The sequence below is a fragment of the Natrix helvetica genome, assembly GCF_964273705.1.
Source record: "Natrix helvetica genome assembly, chromosome: 3".
Classification (NCBI taxonomy): Eukaryota; Metazoa; Chordata; class Lepidosauria; order Squamata; family Natricidae; genus Natrix; species Natrix helvetica.
In genome coordinates this window covers 118,032,021-118,049,550 of record NC_138549.1, presented here as the reverse complement: position 1 = coordinate 118,049,550, position 17,530 = coordinate 118,032,021, and the positions used below count along the sequence as shown (strand labels likewise).

At 40.3% G+C, this 17,530-nt stretch overlaps 1 protein-coding gene across 2 annotated transcripts in view; it reads left to right on the top strand.

Annotated features, from left to right (window-relative positions):
- IPO13 (importin 13) overlaps positions 1 to 17,530 on the top strand; it is a 58,176-nt gene that overhangs the window by 18,970 nt on the left and 21,676 nt on the right. For both annotated transcript variants that reach the window (XM_081946660.1, XM_081946659.1), the window contains exons 3-10: positions 8,080 to 8,220; positions 9,155 to 9,296; positions 10,817 to 10,983; positions 11,791 to 11,911; positions 13,486 to 13,633; positions 13,899 to 14,080; positions 15,489 to 15,515; positions 15,853 to 15,987. In XM_081946660.1, coding sequence (XP_081802786.1) covers positions 8,080 to 8,220; positions 9,155 to 9,296; positions 10,817 to 10,983; positions 11,791 to 11,911; positions 13,486 to 13,633; positions 13,899 to 14,080; positions 15,489 to 15,515; positions 15,853 to 15,987 — 1,063 coding nt within the window. The remainder of the gene's footprint in view (positions 1 to 8,079; positions 8,221 to 9,154; positions 9,297 to 10,816; positions 10,984 to 11,790; positions 11,912 to 13,485; positions 13,634 to 13,898; positions 14,081 to 15,488; positions 15,516 to 15,852; positions 15,988 to 17,530) is intronic.

Sequence of the window (17,530 nt, the reverse complement as noted above, 5' to 3'; positions counted from 1 at the left end):
TCAGAAAATGGATATGGTTAATGAGATTTCATCTGTTGTGATTATACTTGTGGTTTTATGAGAAAATATAATATGCAACTAGGAACATTGAAAGATGTAATTAGAAGGTGAGACTTTGTGTATGGATGCTCCTTAACTTACAATCATAATTGATTCTGAAATGGTGGTCGCACGTCATTGTGTCTTAAGTCGAGGTGTTATATGACAGGATTCAAAGTGATGACCGTTTTTAGAAGGGTCTTTAAGCGAATGCCATGGTCATTAAGCAAGCCAGCAATGGTTAAATCCATTTTCCCCAATGGGCATATTTTGCCGCAAACTGAAAGTAAATGCCAGAAACAGGGAAAACGGCACAAGTCACAGGCACCTGAATTTGGGCCACTGCAAATTACTATAAAGGTGAATCTGTTGCCAAGTTCGTAAAATGTGATCATGTGACCATAGAGAGAGTTTAAGTGTGTGCATGCAGTTGTTGTAGCCTCCAAAACAGGTAGTAGGTAGCTCTGTGAAGGTCCATTGTAACTTCGAATGGTGTTAAAGCAACTGTTGTAAGCAACTGTTGTATAATGTTCTTCCTGTCTTTTCACTTTTCCCCCTCTCCCCTGTCCCATGTTTCTTCACAATAGAGCTAAAGTATTTGAGTAGAAACCTTGATCAAGATATGTTCTTGAAGACACTGATGCTGTGATTCCTCAGTGGATTTAACTATTATTGATGACAGATATTTTACATTTTGATATGCATAGTATATTCAACCTAGAGAGGAAAATCATAGGGAACATAATATTAGTTCCCTATATACCGTATTTTTCAGAGTATTAGACGCATCAAGTTTTTGAAGAGGCAATTTTTTTGCACTCTGCAGACCTCCCAAAAATGGTCCATTTTTTATGAAAATAGGTCTGTTTCTTTTTTTTTAAAAGGCATGCGTAGCCTTTAGGAGGCTTGTAGAGTGCTCCTGGAGCCCCCAAAACGAGCAAAAAATGGCCCGTTTTTCGTGAAAATGGGTCCGTTTTTGTCCAAAAAAAAGGGCATGCCATAGCCTTTGGGAGGCTTATAGAGTGCTCCTGGGGGCTGGGGGGGGGAATTGAGCAAAAATGGCCCGTTTTTGCTCATTTCTGCCCTCCCCAGCCCCCAGGAGCACCCTGAAAGCCTCATAAAGGCTATGCACGGCCATTTTGGTGAAGGGGGCGGGGTTTCAGGAGGCAAAAAATGCTGTGTTCAGTGTATAAGACGCACCCAGATTTTCAGCCTCTTTTTTGAGGGAAAAAGGTGTTTCTTATACTCCGAAAAATATGGTATGTATCTGAAAGGTGGCAGAGTACATCACTACTCACTGTTTGAAAGAAATGTTGGACTCCAGTGGCCAAACTTAGTTGGACTTGAAGAAGTATCGTGTCTCAAAAGTGTATTACTGCGAAACTATGGAAGCTTGCTAAGCAAAAATATTATAGCCCATTTTTAATAATAATACTTTATTTACAGTCACAGACCAAAACATGAACAGTACAAAAGAGACACAGCAGCCAGTCACCAGAAGCCCAACTAAGGGAGGTTACAGCTCTCTCCTCTAATGGTCACAGCTCTCAAGAAAAATCTAGAAACCTGGGAGGTGATGTATGAGGAGACATCCCCAAGGCAATGCACAAACAAATCACAGCCATCAGGACCAGAAGGGGCAATTTCAGGAAGAGACAATAACCTAGATCTGTCCGCGCTATACATAGGGCAAAATAGAAGGACATGCTCCGCTGTCTCAACCTCGGCTCTATCACAAAGGCACAGCCACTTATTAATCGGGAGCCTCTTGTAACGACCATCCAGAAGTGCTGAGAGCAAGACATTGAAGCGAGCTAGGGAAAAAGCTCTTCTATACTTGGGAATGGTTAGGGTATAAAAATAGATCAGATAAAAATATATTAAATAGAAGAGGAGCCAGAACACATCCCTGCCTTACTCCATTCTTAATCGGGATAGGATTAGAAAGTTCTCCCTGCAGACCACACCTGACCTGGCTGGAGGTCTGATTGTACAAGGACCTAATTAAGTACAGCAAACGTCTGTCAATAGAACTTTTAAGCAGTTTTGACCACAACAAACCCCTAGGGACTGAGTCAAATGCTGACTTTAGGTCGATGAAAGCAGTGAAGAGTTTGCCACCTGGTATAGTGGTATATTTGTCGACCAGGTGCGCTAGGGCAAAGCAGTGATCTAGTGTGGCACAGCCCGCTTTAAACCCAATTTGTTCAGCACCAATGATATTGGATTCCTCAACCCAAGTGAGGAGTCTGCGATGGAGGTATTTGGCATACAATTTCCCAATAATGGAGAGCAGGCTTATGGGGCGATGGTCAGCTGGGTTGTTTCTGTTTCCTCGTTTAAAAACTGGCACAATAATTGCTAAGCTCCAGGAGGAAGGTACTCTGCCAGAGGAATTAATATATGTAAAGAGTCTTGCCAAAAGAGGAAGCCACCATTAAGGGTTGGATTTTAGCAGATCAGGGGGAATAGTATCAGGGCCAGGAGCTTTGCCTGACTTAAGTTTGGAGATAAACTCGGTGATCTCAGCATGGGTCACAGGTTGCCAGTCAGGAGCTACAGGAGACAGCTGTGGGTCAGGCACGGTTGAACTTGCTGACGCCTGGTAAATTGCCAAGAAATGGTTTTCCCAGTCTCTGTTAGAGATGCAGCATAGAGGGAGTTCCCGATGGCCCGGCAAAAAGCTGGCAGCAATTTGCCAAAATAGTCGGGTGTCCTTCTGCTGGATAGAGAGGAGAAGTAAATCCCACTTCTCTCTCTCTTTAGCTTTCTTTTTCTTAGCAATTAATCCTTTGTACTCCCGCTTCAGGCGGTAGTAATCCTCTGGTAGGCGTTGGTCCCCTCGGTTGCGGTAGAGCAGGTAAACCCGTTTAATCTGGTTCCTAAGCATCAAGCAATCTTTGTCAAACCAAGTGTTACTTCGTGATTGATATAGACCACTCGGCCCACAGACGGCTCCAAGCTCCCTTTGGACACTGTTAATAAGTGATTCAAAGGCCAAGACTATCTTCGAACCACTGCTTGCTAGTACCTGATTGTACAAGTTGAGACACTCCGGAGATGATAAAAAGGAGTGAAACTTTTTTTCAGTATTGGGAGACCATTTGATCCTCCTTGTGTACGAGGCCACATAGGGGTCTAATATCTGAGGGCCCCTAGGGAGATGTATATTTGAAAAAAGCTCAATAGCCCATTTTTGTTTAGCAAGCTTCCATTGTTTTGCAGTAGTACTACTGCAAAACTATAGATGCTTGCTAAACAAAAATGGGCTATAAAATAATTTAACTACTGAAAAATCCACATAAGATATCACCTGTTCAAAAATAGAACATGAGCTCCCCCCCCCCCCCCCCCGGATGTGGTGGTAGTGGAAGTCATGTAAAATCTCATCATGTGGCTATGAAATAATCTAATATAAGGCTATTTCTCTCTTCCTTTTTGAAAGCTTAAGAGAAGGTAAACTATATATACTGTTCTGTTAGATTAATTAATAAAGATGTATGGAAGAAATGATCCAGGATTGCTTAGCTCTTTATTCTTTCTGATTTATGTTGAATTGGATTTCCATAGATTGGGAAAATGTTCTAGTTCAGTTATCTTCTCTGTGTATTAGTTACTCTTTTCCAGTATTTTTAAAGTGTACTTTTACATTTCTATTTTTGCACATACTAATGCAGAATGGTTTCATTTGAATTGCTCCTTAGCCATACCTATAGTCCTGTTCTTTTCTAACCCTTTTAAACCCATACTTGTATGTTACTCCTAGCTTTTAAATTCCAATTACCTGATTTTTTTTTAGCCTGTGGGCTTGTTTCACACTAAAATGTGATACTCTACTAAGTGATCAATGTAAAGCAAGATGGAGATGGGCCCAGATTTTTGAAAGCTCTTAAAACAAACTAGTGGAGGTATTTGGCTTATTTTTTGGTGCAGAGTCCATCATTATGGATAATAAGAGGGAATAGAAAGCTTTTAATTTGTTCAGGGCTATAAGCATAGTATAGGTATGGTCTTTCACCTGTAACTGCGGACTCTATATGAGGTAGTCAGGTGGGTGGGCAAGTTCAGAATAAGCATATCTCTTCATAGTCTGCCTCAGCAGCCAGAAACTGAAAACTGGCTGATTAGCCATCAGCATAGCATCTCTCTCGTCTCCCATGAGGCCATCCCTTGCTCTTCCTCTCCGTTTCCTCCATGCTTGTTGTCATAGTTACAATCACTTATTGGCAGCAATAGGAAGATTGACAGGCAAGAAATTACTTTTATGGTTCTGGAATGCTGCAGTGCACTGTGAAATACTAGCTATCTGGATGCCTCAGAAAAGTATTGTGTGAATCTTTACTTTTGATTTGAGGAAATGAATATTCAAAGATTGTAACACTTTCAAATTCTCATCCCATCAACAGATTCTGTTTAAACAATGAATATCATACATCTTCAAATATTTCTTCCATTTCACCCATTGCTGATTAAAATGTAGGGTGTTAAGAAAAGAATTATACCAAAGTTGTAAGCTTTCTTCTAAAGCTTGACTCAACTTCTCTCCAGCATAACAGACCTATTTTAAAATAAAACCATACCTTTTGTAAAGTCTGTTGCTTGATATAATTAAATATATGAATAAAGCCAGCAAATTCCAGAAAAGCAATTGCATTTAAGCTGTTGTGGCAAAATTAAAACATTACAAATTACTCTGTCAAATACAGTTTGTTCCAATTTATGCACATCAGGCCTTAGGTACACTGTCACTTTAAAGACATTGCTGCTGCTATGAGTCTGATGTATGGGAGTATAAATGTGATGCCAAGTGATTTTGGAAATGGTAAATTCTATATTGTCCTTGAAGGTGATGTTGGGTAGTTTAAAAGCTTGATTGAAAAAAAAAAAACTCTTGCAGTGAAATGATTAGGATGTTGGGCCAGCATCAGGAAGTCTCAAATCACCTTCAGCCATGGAAGTTTATTGGATGATTGGGCCATTCATTCACTCTCAGCCCAACCTCTTTCAGAGGATTGTTGTGGGGAGGGGGGGACATGAGAGTATTCTGTATTCCTCCTGGAGTTTCTGAACAAAAGGCAGGCTATACATCTAATCAATAATGAAGAAGCAATAATAGTGACATTTTGGGAGAACAATGATCACAGAAAAAGAAATACTAATTTAACAGTCTGGTTCCTTGGTTAGTGTCTTTGAGGACAGGGCAGATGTCTACATAAGTCAGAGATCACCTCCCTGGGTGTGAAATGGGCAGGTAGGTATGCTTTTTAAAATTTATGTATTAAATTATGTTACCCCTTTGTTCCTCATTGTTGCTTGCACAATGGCAGAGTCAGTCATGAAAGCATTTCTTACTTTGGGGATAGAAAATAAATAAACTGTATACTATATTGGTCTGTACCTATGTATACTATACAGTACCTCCACAATAAGTTATGATGAGAATGATGGAGGGAGAATATATACTTGTTGACTATCATAGGAACAATATTGTTTATTCCAGATAAACATTTGAACCAGTACATTGAAAACATTTCCAAGCTGCTTTTAGGGAAACCTCATAATGTGGATTCCGTAATTCAAGTAAAATAGTCAGCAATTAAAAACACTTGAGTTGAAAATGTATCAGCATAAGGCAAATCTTCTTTGATTAGTGGGTCCAGGTGTGGCCCAATTCTGAATCAGTGTCCCACTTTAGTAATGAGGACTCAGAGAAAAACCTCTGAAGTTTACAATATTTTCAATAGTCCTTAAGCATTTTCATCCAGAGTTATTTTACTATGTTTTTTTTAATCTCTATTGGACAATATAGGATTTGTTTGCTTAATATCTTGCCTTTATTACTTTATAAGTAACAAGCAGCAAGCATACATGATTTTATTTATTTATTTGTATTTCACCTTTACAGGTAGTCCTCAATTCAATTCAATTTCAATTTATTTGTGCTTCTAGACCGCCCCCTCTCCCAGAAGGGACTCGGGGCGGTGTACAGTCCATAGAGAATATCACAAAAATACAATAAAAAATTAAATATGTACAGTTTGGAGGAGGTTAAAATGCATTTAAAAGAACTGTACAAAGCTGAATAAGTATAATTTTTTAAAATCCCTAAAACAGACACAACAGATTAAAAAACCCTAAAATAACCAGATAATAATACATTTGCCAGGAGGGACAGTTGTAATTATGCCAGGCCTGCTAATCGGAACAGGTGAGTCTTCAATTTTTGCCGGAAGGAGCGGAGGTCAGAAGTGGTTCTAATGTCGGGGGGGAGGTCATTCCAGAGGGTTGGGCCCATCACAGAGAAGGCCCTACTCCTTGGTGTCGCCCGTTGGCATTGCCTAGTGGACGGCACCAGGAGAAGTCCCTCCCTGTGTGAGCGAATTGGCCGCAGGGATGTATGTGGGAGGATGCGATCCCTCGACTTACAATAGTTCATTTAGTGACCATTCATACTTACAATGGCACAGAAAAAGTGATTTACAACCATTTTTCACACTTATGACTGTTGTAGCATCGCCAGTATCATTTGATTAAAATTCAGACGCTTGGCAAGTGACTCATTTATGACAGTTGCAGTGTCCTGGGGTCATGTGATCACCTTTTGAAACCTTCTGACAAGCCAAAGTCAATCGAGAAGCCAGATTCACTTAACAACTGTATTACTAATTTAACAACCGCTGTGATTCACTTAGCAATGGTGGCAAGAAAAGTCATAACATGAAGCAAAATTCACTTAACAAATGTCTCACTTAGACATCTTGGACTCCATTGTCCAAGGTAGTCCTTGTCCATCTTGGACAAGGACTACCTATATTATTTGTACAAATAAGATGGTGACCGTATCCAACACACCCTCCTCCTCCTATTTTCCTCAAAAGATAATCCTATGAGGTGGGTTGGGCTGGGAAAGAGTGACTGACCCAAGGTCACCCAGCTGACTTTTACGCATAAGGCAGGTCTAGAACTCAGTCTCCTGGTTTCTAGGCCAGCACCTTAACCATTACATCTAATTCATCATTCTTCAGATGAAAGGCCAGTTGCTTTCAGTTTGCATGATCAAACTTCATTAAATTATAATTATGAAGATGCAATATTTTAAATATTTTTCTCGCATAAATTGATTTTATTGATTTGAAATAGAAAGTTTCCTCCTGCATTGCAGAGCCCATCTTAATGCATAGCTATCTGATTTAGATGGCATAAAATATGGTGTTGTATAACTTGAGCCCCTAACATCCAATAACAGTTTAAATGTAGTTTTCGGTGATTTTCCAAAAATTATACTGAGCACCAAAGTCTGTTTAACATGCTTGAAGGGGAAAATATAGAAAAATGTGGAAAGTAAGCACATGAACTGCATTTAAATTATTAAATAGAATTTTCATTCATCATACAGAAAAACTAATGTATTTCTGCCCTGTAGCCCTAGGAAGTTACTGCAAGGCTAAATACAGTTTTTGTTCCAAACACTTGGTTTCAAGAAATAAAATAAATGGATGTTCAAAAATCTCAGCAGCTAGCAATACCTAGCTGTCTGCGTCTGGAAGCTAACAAACATAAGTCTTGGCTAATATTTGGGTCGAAGACATCGAGGGAGTGCCAGAGCTACAGGCTAGACTGCATAAGTATAAGACAATGGCAAATTGTTTCTGTATTGCTGCCAGGAAAACATCACCGACATGCCCTGGATGCCATCAGGAGTCAAGGATGACTGGAAGGAGACTTCATTTTAATGTTGTAAAGGTCTATTAGGTGCTCTTAGGAATGATAGATAGATAGCTACAAATTCAAGGCAATATAATTCTGAGTAGCAGTTATAAGAAAGTTGGTTTCATTCATTGAAGGCATTGTTGCATTTATCCTCTAACACTTAAAAATTCTGAAGAATCCAGATGAATACAAAGGGAAAAATGGGGGTGGGCATGTAGGGGGAACTAAATACTTATATCATCTACCAGGGACTGTAATACTTTCCTAAAGACAGGAGAATTGGTAGGGGATATAGAGGTCAACATTTTTATCTTCTCTCTTTCCTAACAGGTATGTGAATACTCTTCTGAAGCTCATTCCACCGGTACTAGGACTCCAGGAACAACTACGTCAAGCAGTTCAAAATAGGGATATGGAAACTTCTCATGGGATTTGTCGTATTGCTGTAGCCTTAGGGGAGAATCATTCTCGGTGAGAAGCATTAAGCCTTGTGTTGGCATTTAATAGCAGTGATTGCTAGAATGTGGCTAAAGCCATTCTGGGTTCTCTATTTCTCACAAATAGCTTGCAATCTCTCAAAATTCCATTTAAAGATCTAGAAGATTATTTAGGTGCTAATTTACAACCTTTGTTTTGTGAGAACTCTACAGAATCTTAGATCTGTTTCCCTGAAAATAAGACCTCCCCAGATAATAAGCCCAATTGGGCTTTTGAGCACATGTGCTAAAATAAGCCCTCCCCCCAAAATAAGCCCTCCCTGAAAATATTGCAACACAGCAGCAACCATGAGGTGATCACACTCGCCACTTCCTGCACCTGAAAAATAATAAGACCTTCCCAAAAATAAGGCCAAGTCTTATTTTCGGAGAAAACACAGTATGTGCATGGAAGTTATTCAAGTTCTAAAAGAGTTCCATCTGATGGGATTCTATGGGCATTTGTTTCATGAATTGTTGACTCCTATTCCATATGTGTTATCTTAAGTTCTGTATTTTATTAGACCACCAGGGACCCATTGGATCATCATTTCAAAGATATTTTCTTCTGCAGAGAAACAAAATGATCATGGGCAGACAAAAAACAGGGGGAGTGACCTCCAACTTTCTGCAAACTTCCCTTCTGAGAAGCTGGCAGAGAGTGGTGGAAATGATGATCACTTGACTGCAGCAGCATGGCCACAAAACTTTGCCAAATTTCAATCCCACAGGAATAATGAGTCCCAGATTTTGGACTCATTGTTTGAGTGAGCTCATTTGAGATACATTGATTCAAAAGTTGTTGCTCTTTGACATACATTTTCATCCAACTGAAGGTTACAAACGGGAGTTTTAGTAGTATATAGATTCCTATGGGTCTGCCATGATATAGCAGGTTCCTGATTCTGCATTCTTATTACCTTCCATAGAGCACTTCTGGACCAGGTAGATCATTGGCAGAGTTTTCTGGCACTGGTCAACATGATAATGTTCTGCACCGGAATCCCAGGACACTATCCTGTGAATGAGACCACAAGCTCACTTACACTCACTTTCTGGTATACATTGCAGGTAAGAGTTCTCTCCCTAAAGCAGATTCCTTCAGTGGTGTTTTCTTACCTTGATACGATTTATTTATAAGGGCCATGGTGGTGCAGTGGTTAGAATACATTATTGCAGGCTAATTCAACTGACTGCCAGGAGCTCGATTCTGACCAGCTCAAGGTTGATTCAGCCTTTCATCCTTCCGAGGTCGGTAAAATGAGGACCCATATTGTTGGGAGCAATATGCTGACTCTGTAAACCGTTAGGACTATAAATCCCTGTAAATCCAATGTATGCGTATTCTACTTGTTCTGTAGTTGGTGTTGATAACAACTCTGGACTGAGTAGTATGTAGTATGTAAATCAGCAGATGGTCAGATTTCAATCAGTCAAAAGTCCTTCTTTGTGATCAATACTTTGCTTATTAAAGTTTACTGGGTAGTAGGATCTTGTCACAGCTTCTTACCGCCCATGTTTTATTGTCTGTCATTGGATTTGAATAGCCATCCTGTGTTTAAGTAGGATGCCTTCTCTATATAGCATGGCAGAGTAGGTTGGCACTCCTGCAGTGCTCAAGAACAAGGCTATTTGTTGAACTGCTGCATTTCTAGGTGCCAGCTTGAAATAGGATGAGGTCATACGTTGCCTCAGTATGTGATTGGTGCAGTACATCAGCCCACAGACGCATTATTAATGAAGGGTGCTGAACTAGAGCAGCATCTTCTATACTCTATGGGAGAAAGGGGGGAAATTGTCTGCTATGTCTACTGTACTTCACAGCAATATGCTTACTTTAGTTCTCACTGTATCTTTAATAATAATAATAATAATAAATTTGGATTTATTAGCCGCTCCCTTTCCGGGCAGGACTCGGGGCGGCGTACACTAAGACATATATAAACATACATATATACAAAGACATACATACTTTGCCTTTTCATGGGCTATTTTGTGATAGAGAGCATGACTTCATTATGAGTACTAATTTATTCCTTAGACAAAAATAAGAACAAGATGGCGATAATTGAAAATGTGAACAGGCAAACTTGGTCTGTGATAGCTTCCTTTTTGCCTAATCGCTGGGAGATGAGACTGCTTATTTGGTGGATTGACAGAGTATAATATAAAGTTATTCCTTTACTTTAATGTTCTGATGCTAAAACAAAGACAATTGGCAGTCCATTCTGGAGATCTCAGATAAACTCAGTTGCAAACGTATGTCTAAAAGACATCTGTAGCCCTGCATCTGTATCTTTTTTTCCCATTAAAACAACAGCAGCCTCTTGTCATTGTGTTGCAACTAGAACCTAGGAAAAGTGTTAAATGCCAGGAATGGAATTTGAGGTGCCCTTGCACAATGAGCAAGTCAATATTGGGCAGAGCAGCTGACAGATTTGGGTAAAGTGGTATGATACTGAATTGTGAGTTCTAGCTATGCCATCAGAAAGTGATGATAGCCGTAATGTCTTAAGACCATACCTAACTCTTCGGATAGTTGTGTCACACAGCTTTTCCTTGCAATTGAACAATTATCTTTTTGTTTGCAGGATGACATTCTCTCTTTTGATCCAGAAAAACAGGCTATGTATCAGCAAGTGTATCGACCTGTATATTTTCAGTTAGTGGATGTACTCCTACATAAAGCTCAGTTCCCCTCTGATGAAGAATACAGTTGCTGGTCCTCTGATGAAAAGGAGCAATTTCGTATATATCGGTATGGCCTTTTGCTTGGCGGTGTCTTTTAATACATGAAATGTGTGGTGTTCTCACCTAAGGTTCCCAAGAGCATGAAGCAAACTCCTTGACCCAACAAAAACCCCTTTTATTAATTTACTGTGAATTCTGCTCATTCACATCCAGCAAAGTCTTTCAAGGGAGGATTTACAGTCACAGACCTTATCTGGCTTGGAGAGTTGCCAGGCCGATATCTGCAAAACTTGGCAAGGAGTCTCAGAGGGTCACGAACCAATTAATCGAACTAATTGTCTCCTGCAAACTCCATTCCCCTTTTGCTCCTTTTTTATTTCCTCTGGGAAGGACCATTCATCGTCCACCTGTGACCTTACTCCCAAGTCAACCCCTGTTCTTTAGCTGTTCCCTTTGTATAAGTATAATCTTTATTGTCATTGTACTTAAATACAATGAAATTGTCTGGCAACTCTGTGCATGCGCACACTGGGAACAGGCTCCAGCTGTTCTTCTGCCTCACTGATGTCTGACTCTGAAGGCAGCTGATAACTGGCATATGGCTCTGCCCCCCTTCCCTGCCTCCGACACAGAGCCCTCCCCAGACTCCAGGACTGGCCCATGTTCCTCCCCAACATCCTCACTGTCCGAATCTGTCACCAGCTGCACTGGCTGCTGGCAGGCCACAACAGCTGGTGAACCGCAAAGAGTAGTTAATCATACAGTATTGGTTGTAAGGAAGGCTGAATGTTGGATCGTTAGTGTTTATTTTAGCTTATTTCTATGTATTTTTGGTCCGGTAAGCAGATGTTTTTGTGATTCTTTTGTCTTTCAGAGTGGACATCTCAGATACTTTGATGTATGTATATGAAATGTTGGGAGCGGAACTGCTGAGTAGCTTATATGACAAACTGGGTCGCCTTCTGACAAATTCAGATCAGCCATCCTCATGGCAGGTGAGGATAGAGCTCTTCTGCTCTCAGATGACAGCAGTAACCAGTGAACCATTAGGACTAGGGAGGGAAACAATGTAGAAGAAGTAATGGAATAAATTGGTATTATGAAATGTTTCGCCATTTTTCCAATTTGAACTCTATATAGCTATTTCTCCTTTAGCTACTACCTTGTTTAGCAACCATTCACAAATACCACTGTTGTAAAAAAAAATCGTTTTCTGACCAATGTGTATATTTATCACCAAATTTTGTTCATCTGAAACTGTTTTAAGATCTGACTTAAAACTTCTAAGCAACTAATTAAGATCACAGACTTGAGCTTGTGAACCTGAACTTAGCACTTTGTAGGGAATCACTTGTTGCAGAGAAAAGCAGCCCAGGAAGAGAGATCTTGTTTAAGCAATCTCTCTGCCCTAGGAGGTGAAGAAACGGGTCAGCACAGTACACAGTGCAAGATAACTTTCTCTGAATGCAAGGGCAGCTACCAGTGATCTTCACAATGGTGTGCGCTCTCTCTCTCTCTCTCTCTCTCTCTCTCTCTCTCTCTCTCTCTCTCTCTCCCTCCCTCCCTCCCTCCCTCCCTCCCTCTCTCCCTCTCTCCCTCTCTCCCTCCCTCTCTCTCTCTCTCTCTCTCTCTCTTGCACACACGCACACAGAGAGGTACCATTTTGCTTAACAATCAAGTTGTTGGACTGAAATTTAGTTGCTAAATGAGGAGAGGGCGTAAAATGGAAAATTAAACAGCTAATAATCAGGTGCTTCTATCTGAATTGTAGTGAAATGATCTGGGTACTTTGGAGCCTCAAATTGAAGCTGGCACTTCATATAGTTGTGAGTTCTTTACTCCCAGATTAATATCGAGAATCCTATAGTAAAGGTGCAGTCCCATTCCCTCTAGTATTAGATATGTTAGTATTAGATATGTCTGCTACACAGAGATAGTTCTAATGTTGGGCAGCATGTCCATATACAGCAGCTGATCAAAATGGATCACCAACCTGTGTTATCTGAATGCTACAGTGTGGCAAACAATGATGGATACGAAGTATCAGTGACTGCAGGAGTTTCTTATCCATCACTGTGACAGCAAACAAAAATTGAGCCCTGACCATGATTTACAAACCAAAGCATTTAGAAGTAACAATCATGCCAATGCTCCAGAATACTGAGCATGTTGTAAACTAAGTGATGTCTCTCTATAAAATGACCCATCGAGAAGGAACGTGTGTGTAAGATATTTGCTTCTTCTTTCCCCCATCTTGAAGTAGTGAAACTGTGAGAAGCCAAACTTCTTAACTTTCAGTCAATTGCTGATCAGGCCATATATGTAATGGATGCACAGGAGAAGGACAGTGAGTGTAATTGGGGGTGTACATCCCAAATTCAGTTGTAATAGTCTTGAAAAACAATACTTGCTTGGGGTGGGTGGGATTTATATCATGGAATTAACTGTAAAAAAAATGACGATTATATTTTTATGTGGGAACTAGCTCCATACTGTACCTCTTTTGTCAGAATCAAAATTTGAGAGGGAGATACAGTAGATTCAACACATCTCTTTTTGTTTCTGGCAGAACACGGAAGCTTTACTTTATGGGTTCCAGTCCATTGCAGAGACCATAGATGTAAACTATTCAGATGTGGTTCCTGGTCTTATCGGCCTTATCCCCCACATCAGCATCAGCAATGTACAACTTGCAGACACGGTGATGTTCACTATTGGTGAGGAAATTGGGCAAGTGGAGGGGAGATGTTGTTGAATGGGGAATATTGCGATTCTGAGATTATGTAGCTGTTACAAAAGGGTAGCTTAACTTTGTGAAGGGTTGATGCCCACTATTACCCATAGATCTGAGTGAGATTATGTGTGGAGAAGAGGTTTTCAGACAAGCAATGTTGTTTGGTAAAGAGAAATTGCTGTGTTGTTCCCCGGATTTGCTTGTCATATCAGCAAAGTAATCTTGACTTGTTTTCTGTTTGTTACTAGGGGCTCTCTCAGAGTGGCTGGCTGATCATCCTGTAATGATCAACAATGTCCTGCCTTTGGTATTGCAGGCTCTGGGCAATCCAGAATTATCTATCTCTAGTGTCTCTACTCTTAAGAAGATATGCCGTGAGTGTAAATATGACTTGCCTCCGTATGCTGCCAACATTGTTGCTGTCTCTCAGGTAACACAAAACATGGTTTAATGCAATTAAAGTCATAGATGGGTAATTAAAATAAAACCCTTATTGAAATAGATACAGAAGTTTCATCCATCATCCTCTATGTCACCATACCCAATAATGGAATATTTGAGACTAAGCCTATATTTAGAAAAAAAGTCAAAAGAAGGCTTTTTCAATAGAGGTGATAAAACTGTCTCCTTTAAACAGGCAGGAGCACGTTGTCTCAATAGTTGCAGATCACCTCCCTTGATTATGACAACGGTAACTGTCAGTCTAATCAGCCAGCAAAGTCAGTAGTTCAGCAAGCAAATGCTGACCTTCATCTCTCCACATACCCTGCCCATGTCCTTGAGATTGACCAGCTAAAAGGAAACCATATGAAGTTATTTGGTTATTTCCTTGTGACCTGCCCCAACCCTGGAATCCAAATCAAAGTAAACCATTCTGCAGAGAATGATGAAAATTGCTCATAGCAAGCTTCCAACTGTTCCAGCTTCTTTCCCCAGTATGTTGATGGAGGCAAGGCCACATTAAAAACAGAGGATGAGTCATCCATAGTATACACAGGGTGAGTGCAGATATGTGTTTATAGATTTATGGGGGAGGGGGGGGTTGGATATGTACAGAATAATAAGGAAATAAAATGTAGAACTTAGTCCTCTTCATTACTGGTATGCAGCATCTACCTAGAATTTCCTTTCTGAGGCTATATAGTCCTTGAGGGTGGGTAGGAAGGATTCCCTACTACTGGTATTCAAAGAGTGAAAATCTAAGTTTTTTAAGGAATATTTGGCATTGATCTAGATCAGGGGTGTCAAACTCGCCAGACTGGATGTGTCATGCACTGGCCACATCCACGCCCGGTTTAGCAAAGTGGGGAAAAGTCATGATATGTCCTGTGATGACACACTGACTACATGAGTTTGACACCCCTGATCTAGATGTACAGGAGTAGTCTTTTTATAGCAATAAGAATATTGTATTCGATGTGTGTTTATGGATGGATTCAGCAGAATTGATAATATTTGTATCTTATCCAACTTCAGATTTCTGGTGCGATGATTGCACGAAAAGTAGAGGTCATTATTTTCCCAGTAATTGAAATTTAGTTAGGATGGCTCATCTTCTTTCCCTTGTTTAAATGTTACCTATGTTGTATATGATCAGTTCTATTTACTCTGTGGCAAGTAGAAACTCAGAGGCAAAGTCTTTACAATCAATTGCCTGTAATGAAATTCTGATTGCTGTTCTTTTTTTATTTGTCCGTTTTTCTCTGGAGCCTCTGTTCCCCTAGAACCTGTATTTGGCTCACAATATTTTCAAGTGCTACTATGGTTAGGGCTTGTTTGATGTAACTAAATTCTGCATCAGAGACAGCATTCACTTTTTTGACTCTTTCCCTCTGTAGGAGGTGCTAATGAAGCAGATTCATAAGGTAAGATTGTTTTCCCCGTTTGACAGGAAATTACAAGTATGCCTAAGATATGGTTTCTTATCAACCCATTTCAGTAGAATTGAACATTACAGCCAATGTGAGGCTTTATTAGTGAGACAAATGAGGCTTTCAGTTTTTAAATAGAGATTTAGCTATGTCTCTTAATAACAGCAATACAGTTCCTATTCTGAGTCATGCCGTTTATAAACAGCTTTCAGGATAAGTTCTCACAAGGCATTTTAAAGCTTGTAGGTGATTAAGGATTGAGTGGGAGGATGAAGTAAAACTTTTAAATGCAATAATGAAATTGAAAAAGCTATCCATCTTTTCTTTTTAGACAAGTCAGTGTATGTGGCTGATGCAGGCTCTGGGTTTCTTATTGTCTGCCCTCCAAGTGGAAGAGATTTTGAAGAATCTACATTCACTTATAACTCCTTACATCCAACAATTAGAGAAATTGGCCGATGAAACGGTGAGCTACATCAGATGTCTGTTAATCATGTCTGCTCTTTCTTAAAGAACACTAGGCCTGCTATATGTAAGAGGCTTCTCCTTTTTGTTGCAAGTCATGCTTAGTTTGAAAGTCCTCTTTTGCTTCCTTTCATTAGTGATTTCTGACATTGTTCTTTACTTTATACTCTTCCTTGTTACTATCCCATTCATCGTTTCTACACTTGGGAACAGAGACATGGGGCACTTTCTTATGGCTATGTTAATGCACTGTCTTCCACCAAAAGGCATGCTGATGCAGCTGTGCTGCTCCAACTATCAAGCCCTAGTCTACCACCAGAACCTGGCTGGCAAGAGTTGCTGTCCTTAAACTATTTATAAAGTACTAGTTAAGGAAAACTATTGGTAGATTTCCCTGGCTTCGCTCCCCTTTCCACCAAAATCATCTGCCAATAAGAAAAACAAGCAGAGATTGGTCTTATTAATATGGGATAGGGTGGAATAGGCTGGATATAGAAAGTATCTGGGAATGGTGGTTTAGCACTTTTCATATGATCCAAGTGGAGAGAAATGCACAATGATGTATGACAGAGCTCCCCGATGCTCCTTGATAGTTTTGGACTATTTTTGGAACTAAATGCTTCACAGGTAGTCCTTGACTTACGATTTAGCAACTCTTCGAAATTTCCCCAGGGCTATTTACTACTCGGTTCTGGAGGCTGCTCCTGTGCTCACATGACTGCATGCCAGGCACTTGGCAACCAGCATGTATTTATGGCCATTTGCAGTGTCCTGTGGTCACATGATATGTGTTTTATGAGATTTTTGCCAAAACCCTGGCATTCACTTCCAGGTTTTGACAAAATGGCTCATAGCGAACAATGGTTTTCCTTTACGATTGCCATGTCTCTGACCTCTGAAAATGACCTCTGCAAAAATCATTAAATTGAATCGGTCACATAGATCATGATTGTCACAACTTAGGATCATAATGGTCAGGCTCCATTACAGCTGTAAGTCAAGGGTTATATCCAAAAAGAGTCTTACTATCAGGTTCACAGGAAGAATTGTGAAGAGTGCTGTAGTGCACATTTCCTCTGCTTTGCACTGCACTGTGACAGATAACCGGCAAAGAAGATGGGTTGTGAAAAGCACAAGGGGTTCCTGTTCTCTTTGCCTCCCACCCTCTTTCCACTTTGTCAATCCAGTGTACTGGTCAGAAATCCTGAGATGGAAATAAAGGCTGAGATGTTCACTCAAGAAAGCTCCTTCTTGCTTCATCCTCCCCACTACTTCTGTTCCTGTAACTTGTCAGCTGGGCTCCTTTGGGACACAGGTTTAGCACTCTTTCATAAAAGAGCTGTGAAGGCCTCACAGCTGTGTATGGCATCGCTGTCTTACCTTCAGTACAGTCAGCTTTTGGGTGGGGAGACGCTGACAGGTGCTAGCAGACCAAGACTCTCCTTCATCCCAGGAGATCACAGGAGAACTGCCCAGGGAAGCACGAGTACCTCTCCTGCCTTTTCAGGCTTCCTCTTCCATTGTCTTTCTCCATTAAAAGATGC